General features: G+C 40.0%; 2 protein-coding genes across 2 annotated transcripts; one reads left to right on the forward strand and one right to left on the reverse strand.

Annotated features, from left to right (window-relative positions):
- Positions 1–404: 404 nt before the first annotated feature.
- On the reverse strand, positions 405–3,779 carry LOC122015197 (probable inactive receptor kinase At1g48480). Its single transcript, XM_042571959.1, has 2 exons — positions 2,357–3,779; positions 405–1,354 (listed from the first exon to the last, which is right to left on the reverse strand). The coding sequence occupies exons 1-2, from the start codon at positions 3,714–3,716 to the stop codon at positions 753–755; spliced, it is 1,962 nt and encodes a 653-aa protein (XP_042427893.1). The 5' UTR covers positions 3,717–3,779; the 3' UTR covers positions 405–752.
- Positions 3,780–8,533: 4,754 nt separating this feature from the next.
- Positions 8,534–16,356, forward strand: LOC122013874 (zinc finger MYM-type protein 1-like). Its single transcript, XM_042570090.1, has 4 exons — positions 8,534–10,382; positions 10,457–10,807; positions 12,298–12,456; positions 16,040–16,356. Exons 1-4 carry the CDS (start codon positions 8,534–8,536, stop codon positions 16,354–16,356), a joined length of 2,676 nt encoding a protein of 891 aa, XP_042426024.1.
- The last annotated feature ends 9,900 nt before the right edge of the window (positions 16,357–26,256 follow it).

Here is a 26,256-nt window from a genome sequence, read left to right on the forward strand (position 1 = left end):
CATTGGACAGTAGAGTTTATTAATTCACTGTAATCGCTAATTTTTAATGTGTGAACTTTGCTAACATAATAAAATGTAACAAAATGTCACCTTGTTTGCAAGTCAACTTTTTAATGACAATTGTACAAAAAATCAAACCCAGAACAAATTTTATTATAATTTTAAAATGATGATAGGTATAGAACTTTTTAAAAGTTTAAATAAAGTTGAAAATAATAATAATATGTAGGTCGATGCATGCTTGCGTGCATGAGAAGCATGGCTTGAAAGCAATGCACAGCGCCTTCCCATCAGCTAAATTAATGAGTCCACAGTGGGAACTCTGACAGATAAACAGGAGCGTGGGACCCAGTCACCCACCCTCCACTACAATTAGTACATAAACCATTTAAGTCTCCAACCCAAAAACATCAAACTTGTAGGTCTACCAAATCGAAAATTTAAGTGTAGCTCATGAAAGAGTTAATTAATATCACCACAAGAAGCTTACTCCTTCCATGCATGGAAATGACTAATTACATAATTAAGAGAACCTATGAATGGCTTCGACGCAGGTAAACCACCCCCGTCAGAAGAGGAACGACAGTATGTGCTTTGGAAATGCTGATAAAACAAGGAACAAACACCATGTAACAATTGATCAATGACAAACAACCAAAGGAAAAAAATTGACCAGAAATCAGACTTCATCCAGCTGCAAGTTTCTTCGTCGAGTAAACTAAAGATTCAGCAGGGATTGATGGCTGGATGCATCATGGATTTCTCTGCTGATCTTGGGAGAAGGACGATATGCTTGATTTCTGGATTTCACCAATCCGAACCACCACCTCGGACATGGACGGCCTCTTGTCTGGATAGTGTGCCACGCAGTCTATGGCCAGTTGCAGGAGCTGCACCATGTCTTCCTCCACATTCTGGTACCTCAGCAGCTCCACGTCGAACACCTCGGCAGTCCACTCCTCTCTTACGACCGACTGCACCCATCTCGGGAGGTCTACTCCTTCCTCATTCATGAGGGCCTGGGCTGGGGCTTTGCCTGTGAGTAGCTCAAGAAGGAGGACTCCAAAGCTGTAAACATCAGCCTTTTGTGAAACTTTTTGGGGATCAGTGACCTCTGGAGCTCGGTACCCCGCTATGCGAGCAGAAGGCGTAGCTGATCCCACGAGAAGAGCTAGACCGTGATCAGAAACCCGGGCTTCGTATGACTTGGTGAGGAGGATGTTGGAGGATTTGATATTGCCATGAGAAGCAGAAGGGCTTGTGGAGTGGATGTACTCCAGTCCTCTTGCTGCTGCAAAGGCAATGCCTGTTCTTGTTTCCCAGTTAAGGGGTGTTCGACCAGATCCTTTGTTGCCTGAGAAGCATATCAGTGAAAACAAAGAGGGGGCAGTCAGATTTAAATTCAGTGCTCTACTAACAATTCTAGAAAGTGATCTAAGCTAATGCATACAAGCATAAGAGTAATTGCATTGTTATTGAATTAACTACAAAACTTAAAACATTAGCAAGGACAGTGACCCCAATGACAGTGTGCTGCTACCCACTCGATATGGAACCCAAGATACACTGGAAAAGTCTAGCCAGGATGGTGTTGTGGTTAAAACATAGGGTATTATTACATAAGGTCTTGGGGTCAAAATTCTATGTGTCCGAGCATGTCTCTAGCTAGTATCCACCTGTAATTTAACCCCTTCATGTTGACCTAGAGAAGGATTGACGGCGGCACAAAGACAAACAAATCACCTTTTACCACACAAGTTACACTGAAAACCAACCAAATTTGAACTCTACCCCAACCATGCGATGGGATGCCATGGATGCCCACCCGGGTTGTTGGTATGTTTATCTTGAAATTTATATACAATTAATGCTCACAGATAGAATGCTACACCATGTATATATATATTTTAAATTAGCCAATGCAAAGTCAACATCACAACTACTGATTTGATTACAAAATTTTTCAAATTGCATGTTTCTGCAAAGATAAAGTGCACTATCAGTGTTTTTTTTCTTTCAATTAATACAATTTTGCTATCTAGCTAAAGCAGGTTATGGGAATGCCTTGGAGAAACAGATCTTACAATACTGGAAGTTTTAGAAACAAACTAAGGGTTGAAGCAGGCAGATAATCGTAAAAGGATCAAGGATCCTAGAACAGATGAGAATAGGCAAAGCAACACAGATCTAAAAGAAAATTTCAATGGAGATTTCGTCACATTTAACTACTAACATGAAAAAAATCAACAGAAAGATCAGTTGCAAGATGATTGTATGAAGAAGCAGCTAATTCAAGCGAAGAATTCATCAATTTTGAACCAAGCACATAAAGATTTGAAGAAGAATGGAGATGTACCATGCATGAGAGCTGAGAGGCTTCCCATAGGCAAGTATTCATAGACCATAAGCTTCTCATCCTTGCTGAAGTAGTAGGCCATGAGAGGTACAAGGTTGGGATGGTCCATTGCGCCAACGGCCTCGATCCTCTCCTTGAACTCCACCTCCTGCAAGTTAACGTCTTTGAGCCTCTTTACAGCCACCGCCATCCCCGACTCGAGCACCGCCTTGTAGGCTGTCCCAAATGTTCCCTTCCCCAGCACCTCCGCAGACGCCCGCAGGAGATCTTCTAGATCGAACGGTGTCGTCGCTCTGCCGCTGCCAAAGAACACAAGCTTCTTAGCCCCGGTTCCGGCGCCGGAAGTGGACGAAGATTTTGCAGCGGCACTGACAGCAGTTGCGGCCACTGCCGCCCCGTTTCCATTCACTCTTCCGTCACCAAGACCCTTATCCCTTTGCTCTGGAATATCCCCCATTTCCATCTGCTTCGTGCCGGCAGACGCTGCTCCCAACCTCCTACCGCGGCAGAGTAGGACGAGCGCAACGAGCACGATGAGGAAAAAGGCGGCAGCGCCAATCGAGATCCCGGCGATCGCCCCGCCGGAGAGTTTCTTCTTTTTGCCACTCTCAGGCACGCCGCCGCCGGCATTGCTCGCAGAAGGACCCTCACTCGATGGAGTAGGCGCGACCTCACCTGGACACAACCCTAGGGGGCCGCCGCAGAGACCCGTGTTGAGGAACGCGCTCCTGGGCTGGGAACGGAGGCGGGCCGGTATAGATCCGTTGACCTGGTTGTTAGACACGTTGAACTGAACCAAGCCGGGGTTATCAAGGGTCGGAATCTCGCCGGTGAGCTTATTGTTCTCCAGGTAGAGCGTACCGAGCCGGCTGAGGTTGTTGAGCTCCAAAGGGATCCCGCCGGTGAATTGGTTGCTGGCAAGGTTGAGGCGGACAAGATTCTTCAAGTTGGCCAAGAAGGCCGGAATCTCACCGTCGAGGCGGTTATTCTGGAGGTAGAGATTGCGGAGCTCGACGAGGCTCGCTAGCTCATCAGGGAGAGGACCAGAAAGGGCATTGAAGCGGAGGCTGAGAGTGTGGAGGGCGGTGAGGTTACCGACGACGGCGGGGATCTGGCCAATGAGGCCAGCGCCGGGAAGGCGGAGCTCGTCCACGCGGCCGGCCACGCAGGTGACGCCCGGCCAGTTGCAGGTTGCGACGGAGGCGTTCCACGTGGGCAGAGCCGATCGGCCGACGGCATCGCGCAGAGCGACGAGCGCCGCGGCGTCGGACGCCAGATCCGGCCTCCCGCCCGGGAGCGCCGCCAAGAGGAGAAGCGCCCCGGCGACGAGGCGGAGCAACAACCGCGAGGGCCTGGCCATGTGCAGGAGGTGACCGCACTCACTGTCACGCTCTACTCTCTTGCAAAAATAAAGCACCCCACGGAGCACCCAGTAGCATTCTCAGTTTCTCACTGACTCGTATTTTTTATTTATTTATTTTTTAAATTGACAGTAGGTATATCGTTTAATTGGAGTATAGATTCACCCAACGAAAATTTCTTATTATTCATTAGAGTAATTCGAAAAATGATTGCAGTGATGGCCATCAGCTCAGTATTTTTAAATTAACTGTTCAATTTAGCACTAGCTTAAAAAAAAATTAAGAAAACGTCTTGCAATTTATTATTCACATTAGTATTATTATTATCAGTTTGTTAGATAAATTTATAATATATTTTAATTTTAATTTATTATAATGGATTTGCTATATGATCTGACGCCGTGGGATTTCGGAGCTCAACGTGAATCGACGGTCGATACCGTACGACCGCCGTCCTCGTTTTACCCATTTCGAATTGCTGACGCGGCAAAGGGCAATTGGGTCACGCCGACAAACGCCTATCGCTGTCGTACTTTAAGAAAGTTTCGTGCGATCGGGACCGTCCGATGGCCATTGGCCGGACGGAAAAGTAGAAAGAGTAAGGCGGAAACGGATCGGCTGCGGGCGCGACGGCCAACCAACCGTGCCGACGGGGGGACCACCGGGCCATGTGGACAGCTGTCCCGGAATCAAAACTCAATGAGTGTTTCACAGTTCAACCTGACTTTTGAAATCATTAATTTATTTAAAAGCTTAAAAATTTAGGAAAAAAACTTTCTTTTTTGTAATTAATATATATATATATATGGCTTAAAAATTTTTTTCTTTGGATTGGATAAGAAATATCGGTACTGGTCATACGATGCATGCTTGTTGATCATTCCATCAAAGCTGGCGTATTCTTTTAGAAAGAATGTGACAGGAGACATGGAATCTGATCTGTTTATTTAACTTTAGTCTCGTCCGCTTCCTGTTCCTTGCAAGACCCGGAACAGCTTTTCTACCCTTCAGATTTCCGCCACGCAAAGACAAAATCCACAACCTGGCAACTACGATCGGGGTTTTCCCACTTTTATTAATTTAATTAAAAAATAATTATGTTCCTTTTAAACATGCATGTGGAATGCATTTTTAAATTATAGGTAAATTATAAAATTAATTTATAATCGATAGTTAAGTAGTTAAAGGATAGGAGGATTTTTTTTAAAAAAAATATATGTATTCATAAAAAAAATTTGATTTTTTATTTTATTATAATAAAATTGTCATACTCTAATTAACTGAAACCGATGGAATCAAATTTCCATCTTTAGACTATACTTGTAGGTCCCTCTTGATCATGTTTTTTTGTAGGGCAAAAGTACGTGAGATCGATTTGCACAAGACAATGGGAAATTGTTGGCTGCCAGTGGGTAACCTTAAGGAGTCACATGGACAAATAAATGAGTAAAGCAAAGAGGTGTTTACTTGCTCCTCGAAACTGATTGATTGATTGTTGAGAAACAATGCCGAAACATGAACTGATCACCTAATCTTGACTTGGAAATTAAACCAATGCATCAGAGCTGGAGGTTTCCATTCTTCCTAGCTAGCTCACCAACCATGGAGATATCCTACTCAAAAATTAAGGAGGTAAAGATAGACCGTAAATTATTGAATCACATGTATTCGCTCATGTCTATCTCAATTGTAGCAATTGATTGGGACATTATTTATTAGTATAGTAATGGGTAGCAATCAACTAAAAATTTTGATTTGTATTAAAAAAAAATATTATTTTCAATATAACATATGAAAATAATATTTGAGGACATGAATATAATTAGGAGAACTAAACGAACCCATAAAATTTTATTCTATATTACTTCAAGCTCTTTAGATCTGTCAGTCAGTCTTATTAAAATCGGACTAAAATTGACTGATGAATTTAGAAAGAATAAAATGACATAGATGAAGTTTTATACGTCATATTAACAGTAATAATTTATTTAATACAAATTAATTTTTTAATCAATTACTATAGTATAATAATTGATTTGACACTGTTCATCAATATAGTATTGTATAATATGATAATTTTAAGAGTTAGGTTTAGATATTCAACAACTTCTATACTATGGTTCAGTAATTTACCAAGAAAGAGAGGATCACTGTGAAGAATAGAATTTCTGAATATGGATAATGGATCGCTTGTGCTTCATGGACTGAACATCTTCAGACACAAGTTTTCTGATTGTGATAAAGATCACAAAGCTTCATTATTAGGTTTGCTGAAAGACATTGTTTTAATGAACTTGTAAGCTCAAGAAACAAAATAATTGTACAAACTTATTTAAAAACCATAAACCTTGAAATCCTAAATCTTTGAAGTTTTAAAAAAAAAACTATATTAAACACAAACCTCAGCAATCCCATCTTTGGCCTCTCGACTCTCTCCTGAGTCACACTGAAACCTCCCGAGTCAATTAGCTACTTAGCTCTATCTTCCAAGTCAGGCTTTCGATCCTCTGAGTCACTCAATAACTCAGCTTCCCAATATTCTAACTCTGACTCCTCAAGTCACTCGGTCGCTCAATCTTCTGACCTTTTGATTCGACTTTTGAGTCGTTCGATGACTCAACCTCCCGACTTCTTGACTCAGCTTCTCGAGTTATAGAAATCTCGACTCTGTCTCCTAACTCGGACACCAGAGTCATCCAACAGCTTAGTCTCCTAAGCACTCCAGATTTGACGACTTGGCTCAGTTCCTTGGCAGTCCTACACTCAATTATGTCTTTTATACATTGATATTGTTTGAAAGTGGAGAAGACGATAAACTAAAAATATGCTAGAAGTTTGACTAGGCAAAGACTCTACGTGATCTTGCAACACAAAAGCGTCAGTGCGGAGTCTGAAAGGAGTTCTCGGCGTTGGCCCTCCGACGCTCAAGTCAATTTCTGATGATGTGGAGAATAGTAAAAATATTGTAGCAAAGAGTGTGTAGAGTAACCAAGTCATATCTCCACCTGTAGATGGAAATCTCCTTTTATAGTGCTACTGTAGTGTCTACGCACGTATCTCAAAAGCGTGCACATGTTTTCCTTAGTGTCCTATGAAAAGACAAGTCAAAAAGTGTCCTTGACACCTTTCCTTAAGCGAGCATTATATCTCTAATAGAACAGGCTGGAAACTTCCAAAGTACGATTTGCCTACAAAGCATGCTCTGCTATCAGCGGCACAAACCTCAAAAAGAGTATGAGGAAATACACGAGTGGGTTCGGCTATAGGTTGATCGATGTCCGCTTGATCGGGACACCTCTGCTCAGTCATGCTGAACAACACAATCTTCCTTCACTCATCTTTTATGTAGTAAGAGGGTTGCATCTCTCCCGAACAGACACGACGCTTGCTCAGCCAGGATGATGGTTGAGGGATGTGATGTCCATTTGTCTCTTAACTTTATGTTGATCGTCCGTCCAGCAATAACTGGCCTGTTAGGCCGATCTATGGCCAGCGTCTCCTTGCCTTCCTTGATACTGATCTCCACATCAGCCGGTCTTCCTTGCTTTGACCTATTTTTAGTGGGACCCTTCTTCATCACCGTATCATAAGTCTTTCCCTCAAGTCCGGTCGAAGGAGGCTGCAAATCTGATTGATTGGACAGTTAATATGCTCTAGAACTTTTTTTTCCCGCCTGAGTGTACTAGGAGTCGTCGCTTCACTATAATGCTTATTGGTACCAGGGTTTATACTCATCTCATAGTTATGATGTTCCTTGCACAAGAGTTTATAGCCGTCACTCGACTGTAATCAGAGACGGATTTATTCCAGGGCTATACTGGGCTATAGCCCAGCCCTATCAGCCCCAAAAAAAAATAGTTATAATATAATATTTGATTTTGACTTGCTCAGCCGCTCCCATCTCCAACACACGCGGCGTGCTTCGTCCGACAACCGACGACACAGTGAAGGCGCACCACGGCATCGGCACCGTCTAACATCGGAACAACTCCACTGCATCGGTACTACCACACCGGCACTCGCACGCAGCATATGAGCATCCAGACTCTTGACACAGGAGGACCGAGGACAGGTAACCCTAAATGACAAAATCCCTAATATTTTCTTCTCCTCCTTTCTACTGTATGTTTGCAATCGCCTCCGACTTCATTGTCGTGGCCACCATTAAACAGCGAGAGCATGTTGTGGTTTGCTGCCGACTTCGCTGTCAAAGCATCGCACATTCTAATGGCGTTGGTCGCGTTGCCGACTTGCCGTGTTGGTTTTGCCATTTTGCTAAAGCCGGCTTCACCGCTTCTGTTTCATAGAAGTCATTAGAAGTCGTGTTGATTTAAAATTGGTGCCGTGTTGATTTAAAATTTGTTTTTTTTATGGATTATCATTAGTCATTAGAAGTCAGATTGCTGTTTAATGGATTGTCATCACAAAAATCTTTGATGACTAACTAATCAACACGGCACCAATATTTAAATCTGATATTGTGATTTGTTTTTTTTATGGTCGTGGCTTGTTTTTTTTATGGATTTTCAAGCTCGGATTGCAAGGGCATCCAAGCTTGAAAATCTTTGATTAGTATGGTCTTATGGAGTTCTATTATGATTTATCATATGACCTTGAAATTTAAACGTCTTTCTAACAATTGATTTTATCAATATTTTCAATTGACTTTAGCTTTCAGTATTTTATTTTAGAATAAGATAATAATTTATATTTTATCTCAAGTTATATAACTATTTCCCTTCCTAATTCATTATTCTTTAAGCCATTAGTAACCTATTACTTGTTTATTTAGGGATTTAATTTTAACTATTTCAAGATGGAACATCAATCTGCTACAAAGAAAGGAAAGACATTAATATCATCTTTCTTTAAAAAGAGAGATCGTGAAACTAGTGAAAGTACTTCAATTCCTGCTACAATGGAAAATCAATCTAGTGAAGGTCTTCTCATTCCTAGTGTCCAAATTTCTTCAATTTCTTCTCCTAGCAAAGACCATCAATCATCATCTGCTTGTATTGAACGAGATCCGGGAAAAAGAAAACCAATATGTGAATATCATGTTAATATACGAGATGAGATAAGACGTTCATATCTAAAGATGGGGCCTTATCAACCAGATATGTTGGAGTATCCGGCTACAAAATTTGGAAATCAAAATCGTCGGTTTCAGAAAAAATGGTTTCAGAAATTTCATTGGTTAGAGTATTCGCCTTCAACAAATAAGGCATATTGTTTTTATTGTTTTCTTTTTATGAATGATATTAATTCATCTAATATCTCGGCACTAGTCAGTGAAGGATTTGACAATTGGAAAAGGGTAAACCAAGGAAAAACATGTGCATTTCTCGCCCATATTGGTTCTGCAGCTTCTTCGCCTCATACTATGTCTGAGAGAAGGGCAGAAAATTTGATGAGACCCTCTCAACATATTGATAATGTGATGTATGTTCAAGCTAAAGAAGAAAAGGAGAAAAATCGTTTACGTTTGAAGACCTCAATTGTCACTATTCGATGGCTAGCACTTCAAGGTTGTGCCTTTAGAGGTAATGATGAATCTCTATCTTCATCTAATCGTGGGGATTTCCTTGAATTGGTGAAGGCTTTTGCAAAAATGAGTACGGAAATTAATGAAGTTGTACTTGAGAATGCTCCAAAAAATGCCCAATATATTGCTCCAGAAATTCAGAAAGATATTTTATATATTATGGCCAATAGAGTACGACAGATGGTTCGTGAAGAAGTTGGAGATAAATTCTTCTATATTCTTGTTGATGAAGCACGAGATATATCTAAACGGGAGCAAATGGCCATTATCTTGAGGTTTGTGAACAATCATGGGATTTTGACAGAAAGATTTTTTGCTATCAAAAGTGTTAGTGATACTACCTCATTGAATTTGAAAAAAGAAATATCAAATGTTCTTGTTCATCATGATCTACAAGTTAAGAAACTCAGAGGCCAAGGATATGATGGTGCTAGCAATATGCGTGGCGCGTGGAATGGACTCCAGGCATTATTTCTCAGAGATTGTCCTTATGCATACTATGTTCATTGTTTTGCTCATCGACTACAATTAACATTGGTCTCTGCCGCTAAGGATGTCAGTGTTATTTGGGAATTCTTTTCTCATTTGGATAATATTGTCAATATTGTTACTTCTTCTACTAAGCGCATTACTGAGTTACATACTGCACAAAGAAATGAAATTGAACATATGTTGGCAATCGGAGAACGTGATTCTGGAAGTGGGGCCAATCAGATTGGTAATTTGCAGCGGGCAGGAGCTACTCGTTGGAGTTCTCACTATGACTTAGTAAAAAGCTTGATAGGTATGTACGCTGCAACTTGCAAAGTTTTTGAAGTTCTTAGAGACTATTCTCCAAATGGAAGAGCTAAGGCTGAAGTTCGGGGAATTTACAGAAACATGGCAAGCTTTGAATTTGTGTTCATTTTGCACTTGATGCATAAAATTATGAGAACAACAGATACTCTTTGTCAAATTCTTCAAAGAAAATCTCAAGACATTTTGACTGCTATTACATTTGTCTCTACTACCAAAACCATCATTCAAGAACTTAGAGAATGCGGGTGGGAAGAATTTCTTCATGAAGTGAAAGTTTTTTGTTCGAGAAATGATATTGATGTGCCTGACCTTGATTGCCTATGTAAGATTGGTCGTTCTCGGAGTTAAATACTCGGTTCAATGAGTCATCAGTGGAACTTCTTTCTCTTAGTACAGCTTTAGATCCAAAAAATTCATTTGATTCAATTAACAGTGATGATATTTGCAAACTTGCAAAGAAGTTTTATCCTGAAGATTTCACAAATCAAGACATCGTTGCTTTGGAATATGAATTGGTACATTATAAACTTGATGTGATGCAAAATTTGAAGGCTTCTACACTTGTTGAGTTGTGTCAACAATTGACTGAGAGTGGGCGGTCAAAGGTTTACATTATGTTAACTAGATTGATTCATCTCGTTTTGACATTACCTGTTTCTACTGCCACTACTGAGCGAGCCTTTTCAGCAATGAAGCATGTGAAGACGGCACTTCGCAATAAAATGGAGGATGATTTTCTTGAAGATTGTTTGACACTCTATATTGAACGAGATTTAGCTAAAGATATAGATATCGATTCTATTATAGATGAATTTTATGTTTCAAAATCTCGTAGGGCACAACTTTGTTGAACAATATAATGTAATAACTTTTTTTTTGTTATATATCTATATAATTTATTATATATTTTTAATAATAATATATAATTTATTATATTAAGTTCAAGCCCCCCCAACTCTAATTCCTGGATCCGTCCCTGACTATAATATTTACTGCACTAGAGTTTATAGCCGCTACTTGACTATATATGGCCAACACTTAGCCGTTTTTTAACTTTCTTCTGATCTCTGCTTCGACCGCTCAACCCATGTAATGTCTTTTAATTGTCGCTGACATCATCATGACTATTCGATGACCGTTCAAATCCCTAGCCATTAATGCCGCCAGTAACTAAATACCACGTGTCACTTTCCCCCCTACCACTGTATGTGTGATGTGACAAACGACTATTTGGCTTCGATACAACATCGCCTCTTTTACTTCAATGATCCCGATGAAGCCTCATTTTCCAAAGCCTTGGATCGGATGGCTCAAGTCGATCGTACATAGGGTTTTTAAACCCTTAACTTTTTTCCTTTGCCCTATTGCATTCTTCATCCTTATCTCCATTATCTCCCTGCTATCTTTTCTCTGCTCGTCGCCGGTGATCTTTTTCTCTCTAGTAAGTTTCTTCTCTTTTCTCCCTTTCGACCTTCAATTTCATGGTTGTCTCCCCTTCTCTACCCTGGCTATCCTCAGGCTATGGTACACCTCCATCGAGTCTAAATTCAATGGTGATGAGATCGACCAAATGAAATTGACCTATCATTTTCCCCACGGTTATTAAATCATCATTCGCTCTTCTTATGATCACCCTCATACGCCTCTTGATGGCTTTCTTCCCTTCTTCAAAGACCAGTTTTTACCAACCTATGCTTTCCCATCCATCCTTTTTTCTCTAAAATTTACACATACTTTTACATTCTCATGCATCAGTTAGTATCCAATTCCTTCAGACTACTATGCAGGGTTGTTGTATTATTCCGTCTGTACGAGATTTCTCTTGTGCCTCACATTTTTCACTACTTCTATTACCCGAAGATTTTCGAGCTGGGTACCCCTTCCTCTTCCAAGATTTAGTGGGAGTTGTATATTTTGACAAAATGCTTTCCTCAAATAAACACCAGAAAGAGTACTATTTCTATATTCATTTACCCCCTCGGTCAGTTTTTCTGACCGGCTGGTAGATCGAACTGTCGAAACCTCCCCCTCTTAGGAGGTATCGAAGCGTGTCTACCTACCTCAAAGTAGCTGCTAGTTTAGTTGGCCAAAAATACCATATACATAGACTGCATTTGGAAGGAGTCTTGTATGTATTCAAACTACGCCCTATCCGAACACGGTTGCTCATCCCTCTAGGTATGCCCTTTTTCTTCCCGTCATCTTTGAAGCTAACTGATTTCTCTTTCTTTTTACAGATCGAATCATGAATCGAGCGTTGCTAAGTGGCATGTGTAGGCTCTCCGATGAATACATCAATGCCAAAGGAGTGGCCGCGATGGAGAGTTATGGCCTATTATTGGTCGAGCACTCTAATGAGCCGACTGGCAAAGCAGGGGGAAGCCGGACGACAGCTAGTAAGGTAGCCACTCACACTGGCGAGCTGCCACCCGAGCACCCATCCATGGTGCCAATCGTGGTCACGTCTAAGTCGGCTGCCTCTAGCAAGCCGCTGATCCAACGTCGCAAGCGGCATCAAGCGGAATCATCCTTTGGGTCGACAACTTCGACCCTGCAGACCTTTGTTCCAATAGCGATTCCACGTCGTTGCCCGAGCAAGGCGAAACCTCTTCCACCACGATTCATGATGAGAAGACTTGTGATACGGTGATGAAGAGGGACCCACTAATGATAGGTCAAAGCAAGAAAAATCGACTGACGTGGATGTCAAAGTCAAGGAAGGTAAGGAGACACTGGCCACAGATCGGCCAAACAGGCCAGTTATTGCCGAACAGATGGACAACATAAAGTTAAGAGACAAACACACATCACATCCCTCAACCATGATCTCAACTGAGTGGGCGTCATGTTTGTTTGGGAGAGATGCAACCCTCCAACTATGGAAAATATGAGTGAAGGAAGATTATGCTATTCAGCATGACCGAGCGGAGGTGTCCCATCCGAGCAGACACTGATCGGCCTATAGTGGGACCCACTCATGTATTTCTAAGTACTCTTCTAGAGGTTTGTACTACTGACAGCAGAGCATGTTCCATAGACATATCGTACTTTGGAAGCTTTCAGCCTATCACATTAGAGATATACATGTCCGCTTAAGAAAAGGTGTCATATACACTTTTTAACTTGTCTTTTTATAGGACACTTAGGAACATGTATGCACGCTTTTAAATGCATGTGTAGACACTACAATGGCACTATAAAAGAGGATTCTCATCTATATGTCGAGGTATGTGCAACTTCGTTACTCTACACACTCTTTACTACAACATTTTTGCTAATCTCCACATCACCAAAAACTGATTTGAGCTTAGGAGGGTCAATGCCGGGAACCCCTTCTCGGCCCAACACTGACGGTTTTGTGTTGCAGGACCATGTAAAGTCTTCACTCCATCAAACTTCCAGCCATATCCCCAGCTTACCATCTTCTTCGCTTTTGGACAGGATTATGCACCTTGACTCAACTCCCCCATCCTCTAATTCAAGCCCATTTTTAACATATCAAATAAGTCTAGAATTTTAAATTTAGCATTTCATTTTTATAGTTTTATACCTATGGAGATTCTAACATTTTAAAACAAAGATGATTATTGATCCTGTTCGAAAGAGAAAACAATGGTGAGCTGGGGATGTGGCTAGAAGGTTGACAGGGCGGAGACTCCTCATAATTCTGCAACACCAGAAGTGTTAGTGCTGGGCCGAAAAGGGTTTCAGTGTTGACCCTTCGATGCTCAAGCCAATTTCCGGTGATGTAGAAACAAGAAGAATGTTGTAGCTAAATTGTGTAGAAAATAAAGTTACGCATACCTCCGCTTGTAGATGGGAACCCCCCCTTTATAGCAACACTATAGTGTTTATACATGCATCTTAAAGCGTACACACATTTCCCCAAGTCTCCTATGAAAAGACAAGTCAAAAAGTATCACTGACACTTTTCCTTAAAAAAAGTATGCATATCTCTGATGTGACAGGATGAAATCTTCCAAAGTACCATTTGCCTGCAGAATATGCTCCTTTGTCAGTGGTGCAAACCTCCAAAAGGATTCAAAGAGATACTTAGGTGAGTCCTGCTATAGGTCAATTAGTGTCCGCTCGGCTGTGTCCCTCGGATTTGCTGACTCGTGTCCTTCCTTGTTTCTCGACTATCATTGGTTACCTTTGTCCGATCAGTCGCATCTTTTGATCGCCGAAACAAGCTCATTGTGGATTGTCGTTTACCTTTTGACTTCGTCTGTCGACATTAGGCAAGCCGTTCGACACCCTTGCTTAGCCGATCGGGCTTCTCATTCGTCCGGTTGTCCAGCCTAGCCGGTCGGTCGACTGGGGCCTTTAACCATTTTTAACCTCGGCCTTCATGTCAGCCGATCTTCTTTGCTTTGACTTTCCTTTGGTGGGACCCCTCTTCATCACCGCATCATAAATCTTCCCTTCAAGTCTAGTTGAAGGAAACTATAAGTCTGATTGACTAGACAGTTAGTGTGTTCTGGAACTCTTTCTTCCTGACCGAGTGTCCTTGGATTTTGAGCCGCCTCTCGGCTGTCGACGTTGTTGTCCTTTGGCTCAAGGGTTTATAGTCGTAGTTTAACTGTAATTTTCGCTGCCTCAGGGTATATAGTCACTGTTTGACTGTGACATTCTTTGGGCTCAAGGGTTTAAAGTTTTCGCTCGGCTTTGATGTTCACTATACAAGAGTTTGTAACTGTCGCTCGGTGATATCATGGCCAACAGTTAGCCATTTTTTGACTTCCTTCTGATCCCTGCTCCGAACGCTTGATCAACATAGTGCCTTTTAATTGTCGCTGATACCACCATTATTTCTCGAAAGTCATTCAAATTTCTCTCCATTAATGCAAAACACGCTTGACCATGCCTTGTAATCATGCTTTCTGCTACCTCATTAATGCCACCTATAATTGAATACCATGTGTCGCTCACTCCTCTCTGCCGCATGTGTGATGCGACAGACGATTGTTCAGTTTTAATATAGAAGCGACTTTTCAAAATCAACAGCCCAAATCAAATCTCGTTTTCCAAAACCCATGATCGAATGGCTCAGGCCGATTGTCCACAAAACCCCTAATTTTTTTCTTTCACCCCATCATCTTCCTTGCGTTCATCTTCATCTTCCCTACTTCTCCGTCTACGGTCTTCGCCAACAATTTTCTTTGCAGTAAGCCTTTTCTCCTTCTTTTTGAATCCTTGATCTCCCTCCTTTTCTGTGCTTCACGGCTAAATCTCCTCATCCTCCCCCGGTCTCCCCTAGGCTCTAGTATACCTCTATTAAGTCCAAATTTAACGATGATGAGGCCGACCAGATTCAACTCACCTACCGCTTTCCTGACGGCAATCGAATTATCATCCCTTTTGCTTATGACCGCCCTTATATGCCTCTAGATGATTTTCTGCCCTTCTTTAATGACTAATTAATATGCCGGCCTTCGCTTTCCCATCCACTACTTTTTCTCAGAAGTTTGTATATACTTTCACATCTCCTTGCATCAATTAGTGTCTAATTCTTTTAGGTTACTATGCGGGATGGTCATATTATTCCGTCTGTATGGGATTTCCTTAGTATCTCGTGTGTTCCATTACTTTTACTATTCTAAGATATTTGAACCGGACACTTTTTTGTTTCAAGTCTGAGTGGGCGTCGTTTACTTCAATAAAATGTCCACCTCAAATAAGCATTGGATGGAGCATTACTTATTTGTTCGTTTCCCCAGCGAGCCTAACTTTCAACCGACTGGCAGATAGAATTAGTGAGGCCTCCATCGGTCGGTAGATATCGAGGCTGGTTGGATTACCTTCAAGTAGCAGTGAGTTTGGCTAGTCAGAAATATCACATACACATGTTGCTATTGAATGGATTCTTGTATGTGTTTGGGTTAAGCCCTATCCGAACAAAGTTGCCCATTCCCCTAGGTAAGTCATTTTTCTTCACGTAATCTTTATTTTTAATTGAATTTTCTTTTCTTTTTGTAGATCGAATCATGAACTGTGCGTTGTTGAGCGGCAAGTGTAGGATCTCCGACGTGGACATCAACTCCAAGGGAGTGGCCAAGCTACAGAGTCACGACATGTTGCCGGTTGAGCATTCCGACGAGCCGACCGGTGAGGCAAGAGAAAGCCAGGTAGCGGCTAGCAAAGCAAGTGGCAGCAAGGCGGCGGTTAGCGAGATAGTCGCTCATACTGGCGAGCTACTGCCCGAGCACCCATCTATGGTGCTAGTCGCAGTCCCATTTGAGTCGGCTACTTTGGGCGAGCCACTGATCCAAAGCCCGCAAGCAGCACTGAGCTGAGTCTTCTTCTCGCTTGGCGACCTCGGCTTTCCAGGCCCCCACTCTGGTAATGACCCTTCAACCTCCATCCAAACCGGGCGAAACATCTTCCTCCGTGATTCCTGAGGGCGACACCACCCTGCCAACTCCCCTATCCTCGGACCGCACCCCTTCAATGTCCGCATTGCCAGCCGAGACAACGCTCGCTCAACCAATTGCCTACCTTCCTCCTCCGATGGCCAACGTCGAAGCCCCCATCTCCATCATTCGCTCCTCCTCGATGTTGAAGTCCAAGGACCCGACCACCTTAAAGCCCTCTGATCTGAACGACCATAGGCATATCAAGGCTATCCTTCACCTACCGATCTACGAGTGGCACTGCTCAAATGATGTTGAACCACGCTTTCCCTAGCATCAAATTACTATCCAAGGTCCCCTAGCGCAAGTTTAGGCAGACGCTAGGGCCTGAGTAGCGACCATCTTGCGTGGGGAGCTTGCCGACGATTTCAACCAGAAATCATCTGGGGTAAATTTTATTGAAGTCATTTCTTTTCTTTCCTTGCTCGGCACTGACTAGCTTCATTTGACTTGTAGTTTTGGGTGCAGAGTCTGACTATGTGCCAGCAGCTAACCTTTTTCGAGCATGAGAACTAGTAAATGCGAGTGGCGGGTGGGCAGGTAGTCAGACAAATCATAGGCTCAGGTCGAGCAATTGACTATCGAGGTCGTCCAGTTGAAAAATGACTTGGGCACAAGCTCTGAATAGCTGCTTGGGTCTGAGCGAGCCCTCATTGTGGAGAAGAATAAGAACCACGACCAAGCTCTATAGCTCGATTGGCTGACCAAGCAGGCTCACCACTTTAAGTCAAAGATAAACTCTGCCAACACTAGAAAACTCTGAGTCATTGAAGATCTAGATATCAAGAACAAGAAGGCTCGAGTCCTAGCACAATAACTAAAAGAGGTAGAGGAATCTTTAGCGGTCGAGCAGGTCAGTCAAATGACTGAGTAGGCAGCAAGTGAGCTCCAGCTTGGGGAGCAAAAGAGAATAATTTATGAGCAAGCTACCGAGCTGTCTGCGCTTAAGGCTGGGCTGGAGGCATCCTAAGTAGAATTTAAGAATTTTAAGAAGGAGGAACCTGATCGGCTGGAATCATTCGGAGTGAATTACCTTCGCCCAACTTCAACGACATGTTCAACAACTGGACCCTTCGCCTCTTTGACTATGGTATCAACGGGATCTTCCAACAATTAAAGGACAGTGGCTACATCTCTCCTGATCTTTCAAGCAAAATCATCAACAGGGAGAAAATCTCAGAGTCGCTCTCGGATGACGTGCTCGACTACCTAGCGTAGTCTTTTCTTTAAGTTTTTCAACCTTTTCTTGTACCGTCAAGCAAGCCTTTGTTGGTGCAGAAAGCATCCGACGATCAAACCGTTGTTTTGATAATGGCAAAAGAATTCAGAGTTAAGCTTATTTGTGATCTAACAGTTTGATTGAGTGTTTCAGGAAAGACCTAGCTGCGGTTAGGCAGGTTGAAAACCTTAGGGGATGGTAACCCTAGGTCATAGGGGGCGGTAACCCTATGCGGAAAGTCTTGGTGGGTCGAGTGCTTCAGGAAAAAATCCTAGGGGGTGGTAACCCTAGGTGGAAAGTCCTGGTGTCGCGAACCAGGTGGAAGACTGGACGGATCGGGAAGCGGGCGTCCAGCAGAAAGTCCGGAGGCATCGAGCGCCAAGCAAAAGTCCAGTCGATCTGGAGGATCACACTGGCAACAGGTAAATCTCCTGAGTGGAGTAGGTGAGGACGCGTTCCTCGTAGAGGGAACAGTAGGCGTCGGGTCGACCTAGGGTTTCCGGTCAGAAATCCGAAGTCAGACTTGGACAGTCCGAAGGCTGTCAGTTTATTTGTTTATATATTCTATTTTGTTCTAACTCTGTTTTGCAGGAGACTAACGTTTTTGTACAGAGTTAGAAGTGACCGGGATCGGTCGACCGAACCTTGGGATCAGTCGACCGAACCCACAAGCCAGCAGATCAGATCTCTAGAGGTTGGACGAGGCTCGACCAGGGGATCGGTCGACCGAACTTGGGTTGGGTGTCGACTGGATCATGTTGACTGGGCTGAGTCAGAACAGCTTATCGGTCGACCAAACCTTTTTATCGGTCGACTGAACCTTGATAGAGTTTAATCGGGTCGAAGCGGAGCGAGAAGATTGAGCGGATCAGATAGGAGGGATCGCCTGATCGGTCGGCCAAACCTTGGGATTGGTCGACCGATTCGCCTCGGGTCAAACTTGATCCCGAAGCTTAGGGATCTGGATCAAACTTTGCAGAGCTATAAAAGGAGGCCTCGAGGTGCAGCTTAAAAAATAACTTGAACAGAAGAACCTATGCTCCCGTGTGCTGCCCTGTACTCTTCAACAACGCCCTACTGCTCCAACGAATCAAAGCTCCAAAAGTTCCTTGTTTTCCATTTCGTTGGTATAGTTTCTTTTATTGCACTTAATTGTAATTCATATTGTAATCACCTTATTCGATATTATAGTTGTTGCCCAACGTAAACGCTCAACGAGCGTGGGCCTTGGAGTAGGAGTCGCCACAGGCTCCGAACCAAGTAAACGACTGTGTCTTCTGTGTTTGTATTATTTCCTCTCTTTTCCGCTGCATTTACACGAACGATTTCCAAAAATGAATAGTGAAAGCCACGAGCGCTATTCACCCCCCTCTAGCACTTTCGATCCAACAATTGGTATCAGAGCGGGGTCGTTTTGAATTAGTGCAACCACCATTCAAAGCAATTTTACGTGATTTTTTTTATCTTTTCGGAGTCAATTAGAATTAGCTTTGTAGCTACATTCTAATTCTTTTTACGAATCGGTTTTGCTCGAATCAGGTGCAACACCAATCGAGTTCATAATATTTTTTTTCTTTTCTCCCGCACTACTAATCCAAGACTTAGTCTTGGAACAAATTTTCTTTGTTTTTGTCACGCAAGGTTTCAATGGCCCAACAAGAGGGTTATAGCACCGTTCATCCCCCACTTTCCACCGGAGAGGATTTCGGATACTGGAAGGGACGGATGGAGAATTTTTTGAAAATCCAATTTTAAACTTGGATGATCGTCAAGACCGGACTTCAACTACCAACCGATGAAGATGACAAGCCAACACCCTGCGAAAAATGGGAACCGACCCTAATCAAGAAGGTGGAAGCTAATGCAAGAGCTACCTGCACCCTCCAGTGTGGACTGACCAAGGAGGAGCTCAATAGAGTTGGTCCGTTTTCAACTGCAAAGGAGCTATGGGAAAAATTAATTGAACTGCACGAGGGCTCCTCTGAAACCAAAGTAAGTAAGCGTGATCTATTGTTTAATAAACTATATAATCTAAAAATGCAGGAAGACGAGACGGCCAGTCAACTTCACGCTCGTATACAAGACATCCTAAACTCCCTCCACGCGATTAGGCAAAAGGTCGAGAACAGGGACATCATAAGGTAAACACTTAATGCTTTTCCGAGGAGCACATTGTGGGCATCAATGGTAGATGCCTACAAAGTCTCCAAGGATTTATCTTCTATTAGATTAGATGAATTATTTTCTGAATTTGAACTTCATGAGCAGACTAATACACAGCCACCCAAGAAAGGTGTAGCTTTGCTTGCAGGTACCAGTAGAACACGCGAATCAAGATCACGACGAAGAACCTAGCCAGATTCAGAACCAGAACCAGACTTAGATGAAGACGACGAACTAACAACCGAACTCGTGAACTTGGTGAAGAAGCTCTACAAGAAGAAGAAGGGCTTCAACAAGAAAGACCTAAAGAAGGCAGTCCAATCGAAGGAGGGTCAACTGAGCTCAAAGGTCAAGTTTGAGGTGATCTGCTCCGGGTGCAACCAAAAGGGGCACATCAAGGCGAACTACCCAAATCAGAAAGATCCGAAGAAACAAAGGAAGAAAAAGGCCCTGAAGGCGACATGGGACGAATCTTCAGAAGAGGATATCGATGACGAGCTCGAACAGACGAGCCTTCTTGCACTGATGGCCTGGGACCAGATCGATGTGTCCGAGAGCGAGTCAGAAGCAGAATCGGAAAAAAGCCACGGATCCGCATCTGTTTCCGAAGGGCCCTATCCCACTGTAAGTATCCCTCGACTAAACAATCTAGTCAATTACTTGTTACGAAAATTAGCTAAGTCCAATCTTAGAGTAAAGTCACTTCTAAACGAAGTAGCAGTTCTTAAAGAAGTGACTAACTCCGAATCTTTGACTGAACCAGTTTAGACTGGAAACTCAACTCAAGTCCAAAAACTTGAGGAAGAGAACTCTAGCCTGAAAATTCAGGTCAAGGATCTGGAGAAAACATTAGAACGATTCTCCTTGGGTTCCAAAAACCTTGACCTGATTCTTGGGACACAAAGGGCAATCTACAATAGAACTGGACTAGGATTCAAACCGAAAAAGAAATATAAATCATATTTATCACTTATACAAAGACCAAATAGAAAAATGGTCCAAGCATGGGTCCCCAAGTCCAACCTGATCAATCAAGTTGGACTTGGTCAATATTGGGTTCCCAAGGATCAAATACACTACCTCGATAGACCATATCGAGGCTATGATCCAAGGGGAGTAAACACAAAAATCATTAAAATTAAAAGATAAATTAAAATTAAAACTCGAAATTAAAACAAAAAAAAAAAAATTAAAACTCGAAATCAAACTAAAAATTAAAATTAAAATTCAAAATCAAACTGAAAATTAAAATTAAAATTTGAAATTAAAATTAAAATTTGAAATTAAAATAAATTAAAAATTAAAACTCGAAATTAAAACAAAAAAAATTAAAATTAAAATTTGAAATCAAACTAAAAATTAAAATTAAAATTTGAAATCAAACTAAAAATTAAAATTAAAATTTGAAATTAAAATTAAAAATTAAAACTCGAAATTAAAATAAAAAATATATTAAAACTCGAAATTAAATTAAAATAAAAATAAAAATTAATCAAACTAAAAATTAAAATTAAAATTTGAAATAAAAATAAAAATAAAAATTAATCAAATTCGGAATTAAAATTAAAATCTCCAAGGGAAGGCTCCAGAATAGCTGGTACCTCCAAACTTAATTCACCCGACAAGGGTAACCAAGAGTAAACTACCCGGCAGGGTAATTAAGGTTAGATTAAAATGGGCTAGGTTTAACTTGACTCACGGTACTGGTGAAGTATTGGATGATAGTATGTTGGGGAAGCTTAGTCATCGCATGTCTAGGAAGATATGGTATCGACCTGGTGCGTTTGGCTAAGTGAAACTAACCGAAGCTATCCTCTATGGATCCTAACCAGTTAGACCAAGGTTTTGTACTAAGTTCAATGGGTAGGACTATTTGGAAAACCTCGAAGGTATGGTTACTTTAATGATGTCCTTGTGACTCACCATAGCCCAGAAGTTTATTCAAACAATGCCTACTTGTTGAATCCAAAGCTAAACCTGAATCTAACGCAAAGTTAAACCAAACCCTAAAATTGAACCATAATTTATCTCACAAAAATTATAAGATTCCTTGATTGAAAATTTAGATCACGTGAGATGACTAAGGAATAGAAATTAATTCAAATTCACAATTAATTCAAAATTCAAATTAAATTCGTAATTAAAATTAACTCAATTTCAAATTAAATTAGTAATTAAAATTAATTCAATTTCATTTTGATTTCGTAATTAAAACTAATTCAAATTTAAAATTTAATTAATTTAAAATATTTTTCAAAATTAAAATTAACCTAAAATATTTTTCAAAATTAACTTAAAATATTTTTCAAAATTAAAATTAACTTAAATATTTTTCAAAATTAAAATTAACCTAAAATATTTCTTAAAATTAATTTTAAATATTTTTTAAAATTAAAATTAACTTTAAATATTTTTCAAAATTAAAATTAACCTTAAATATTTTTCAAAATTAAAATTAACCTAAAATATTTTTCAAAATTAACTTAAAATATTTTTCAAAATTAAAATTAACTTAAATATTTTTCAAAATTAAATTAACTTAAAATAATTTTCAAAATTAACTTAAAATATTTTCCAAAATTAAATTAACTTAAATATTTTTCAAAATTAAATTAACTTAAATATTTTCCAAAATTAAATTAACTTAAAATATTTTTCAAAATTAACTTAAAATATTTTTCAAAATTAAAATTAACTTAAATATTTTTCAAAATTAAAATTAACTTAAATATTTCTCAAAATTAAATTAACTTAAAATAATTTTCAAAATTAACTTAAAATATTTTCTAAAATTAAATTAACTTAAATATTTTTCAAAAATTCTTCCATTAACGTCAAACCATCTCACAAACACTCATAGGATTAACTAATTGTTAACTTAGATTGGGTGATCAGATGGAAAATTAAGGACTTACTTCAATCAAACTATCTTTTGATCCATCGAAAAAAATCAATTCAACCACTTTATGTGTAGGAATTAGATCAATGGATGTTGGACAGTGGATGCTCCAGATATATGACTGGAGATAGGTTGAAGTTCACTAAGCTAAAACTAAAGAACCTAGGATCAGTTGCATTCGGCAACGATGGTAAACTGAAAGTAATCGGAAAAGGTAATATCGAGCTTAATTCCGATTTTATTATTCGAAAAGTTTTATTAGTTGAAAATTTCAATTTTAATCTATTAAGTATAAGTCAATTGTGTGATAGTGGATACTTAGTTACCTTTGATAACTCTGGATGCTTGGTTAAAAATATTGAAAACCTTGAAATCACACTTAAGGGACTTAGAAAAAATAATATCTACACCATTGACCTACCCACACCCTCGATAAAGTGTCTCTTGACACAACAAGAGGAAACCAAATTGTGGCACAGAAGACTGGGTCACACTCATATTAGACTCATCTCGAAAATGAGTCAAAATGGCTTAGTTAGAGGATTGCCCAAATTAAGAAACCTAGAAAATACAATTTGCCATCCTTGTCAACAAGGAAAACAAACCAAGGCAACCCACAAGTCAACCAATCTAGATAGAACTAACTCTTTACTTGAGCTCCTTCACCTAGACCTATTTGATTCACATGGAGCCAAGTCACTAAGCAAGAACCAGTATTGCTTAGTTATAATTGATGACTACTCCAGGTTCACTTGGGTAAAATTTCTAAAAACAAAAGATGAAACCTTTGAAGTTTTTTGTAATTTTTGTAAATTAACAGAAAATGAAAAAGATACTAAAATTAAAAGGATAAGAAGTGATCATGGGGGTGGGGGGAATTTGAAAATCACAGGTTTATCCAATTTTGTAAAATCAACGGATACAAACACAAATTTTCATGCCCTAGAACCCCTCAACAGAACAATCTAGTGGAACGAAAATATAGAATCCTACAAGAAGCCGCTAGAACCATGCTAAACGAATATAATCTAAATCATCAATTTTGGGCTGAAGCAATAAATACGGCAAATTATATTTAAAATCGAATTCTACTTAACAAACTTCATAATAAAACCCCTTATGAAATATATTATAATAAAATTCTCAACTTAAACTATTTAAAAGTATTTGGATGTAAAGTTCATATTTTAAACACTAAAGACTACTTAGGGAAGTTTACACCCAAATCAAATCAAGGAATCTTTTTAGGGTACTTTACAACCAGTAGGGCCTATAGAGTCTATAATCAAAATACCCTAAAAGTTGAAGAAACAACTAATGTAATATTTGATGAAGAAAATAATCTACCAAATATAGATCAAAGTGTTGACCCAAGAATTATAGAAGACGATGAAATTCAACTTGACACTAGTAAACCAGAGGAACTAACTCCTAACACAAATTTAAAACCAACAAGAATAGGTATTTCTCACCCACCTGACCAAATTTTCGGTGACCCAGACCTAGGAGTCAGAACTAGATCCTCATATAGAAACCTGAGTTAGATTGCCCTTATTTCAAAGATTGAGCCTAAGACTATAGAAGAAGCCCTACCTGACCCAGACTGGATCATTGCTATGCAGGAAGAGTTAGCCCAATTTGATAGAAACCAAGTCTGGGAACTTGTACCAAACCTATAGATAAATCATTAATAGACACCAAATGGGTATTCAGAAACAAGTTGGATGATAAGGGTGAGATAATAAGAAATAAGGCTAGACTAGTAGCCAAAGGGTTTAGTCAAGTTGAGGGCTTATACTATGATGAAACCTACGCACCAGTAGTTAGAGTCGAATCCATTACGATGTTGTTAACCTATGCAACACATAAAGGGTTTAAGTTACACCAAATGGATGTAAAATCTGCATTCCTTAATGGGTTTATTAAGGAAGAGGTCTATGTAAGCCAACCCCCCGGATTTGAAGACTTAGACTACCCAAACCATGTATTTAAACTAAAAAATGCCTTCTATGGACTAAAACAAGCCCCTAGTGCATGTTATGAACGATTATCTAATTACCTAATATCCAAGGGCTTTAACCAAGGACAAATAGATCAGACCTTATTTGTAAAAACCTTAGAAAAAGACATTTTTATAGCCCAAATATAAGTTGACGATATAATTTTCGGTTCAACAAATTCCAAACTTTTAAAAGAATTTGTTAAATTAATGGAAAATGAATTCGAAATGAGTTTGGTTGAGGAACTCAACTTTTTCTTGGGATTACAGATTAAACAAACCAAAGATGGTATTTATATTTATCAAACCAAATATGCTAAAGAACTAATAAAAAATTTTGGAATGGAAAATTTAAAAATTATAAATACCCCAATGGCCACTAATATTAACATTGATTCTGACCCAGAAGGAAAATCAGTAGACCCAAAGTACTATAGAAGTGCAATAGGTAGCTTACTCTACCTAACTGCAAGCCGACCCGACATATTATTTGCAGTAGATATGTGCGCAAGATACCAATCCTATGCAAAAGAGTCACACCTAACCTATGTCAAAAGGATACTTAGGTACATTAAGGGCACCATAAATGTAGGACTTTGGTACCCAAGAACTTGCACCTTTGATCTTTTTGGCTAGTCTGATTCAGACTATGCCGGGTGCAAACTATACAGAAAAAGCACAAGTGGTAGCTGCCAGATTCTAGGTTAGTGCCTAGTAAGTTGGTCAAGCAGAAAGCAACAATGTGTTGCTTTATCCACTACTAAAGCTGAATACATAGCCTTAGGTGAGTGTGCTTCTCAACTCTTATGGATGATGCATACTCTAAAAGATTACCAACTGGAATATAATAAAACAAAAATTTTAATTGATAACATAAGCTCAATTAATCTCACCAAAAATCCAATTCACCATTCTAGGATCAAACATATAGAGGTAAGACACCATTTTGTAAGAGATCATGTAGCTAAAGGTGAAATTATACTTAACCATGTTGAGTCCAAGTCAAACCTAGCTGACATCTTCACAAAACCCTTACCTGAACTTGAGTTCAGTGCACTTCAAAGTCAAATAGGAATGTGTTGGGTAGAATAGTTTTTGATTTTTCAAATTAATTTCCTATTTTTTTTAAAATCATCTCATATTTTAAAATTCTAGGAAAATATTGTCTTTAAAATTCCAATTTTACTAGATTTTCAAAAATGGAATTAGCTTAGGCTCTACCCTAGAAATCATGCTCCCCTAGAATTTAGCCAAAGCATCTCACAAACACCTAGACTTACCTTGCTTGTGGTTGAAAAACATAGAACGGCGTGAGATGCATAGGGTACAGCCTGGACTCAAGAATGCTTATATCTGTGCATCAATATTAGTCTGAGCGTTAAATACGTTATTTACAGTAATCAAGTCAAGTCTTCCAGCCTTAGTCAAATCTAACTGGACCAAATGACTTAACTTGACTAACCAAGTGAAAGCTGCTGCCCTCTAGGCAATCAGCCAGTAGCT

The sequence above is a fragment of the Zingiber officinale genome, chromosome 8B (genome assembly GCF_018446385.1).
Source record: "Zingiber officinale cultivar Zhangliang chromosome 8B, Zo_v1.1, whole genome shotgun sequence".
Lineage (NCBI taxonomy): Eukaryota > Viridiplantae > Streptophyta > Magnoliopsida > Zingiberales > Zingiberaceae > Zingiber > Zingiber officinale.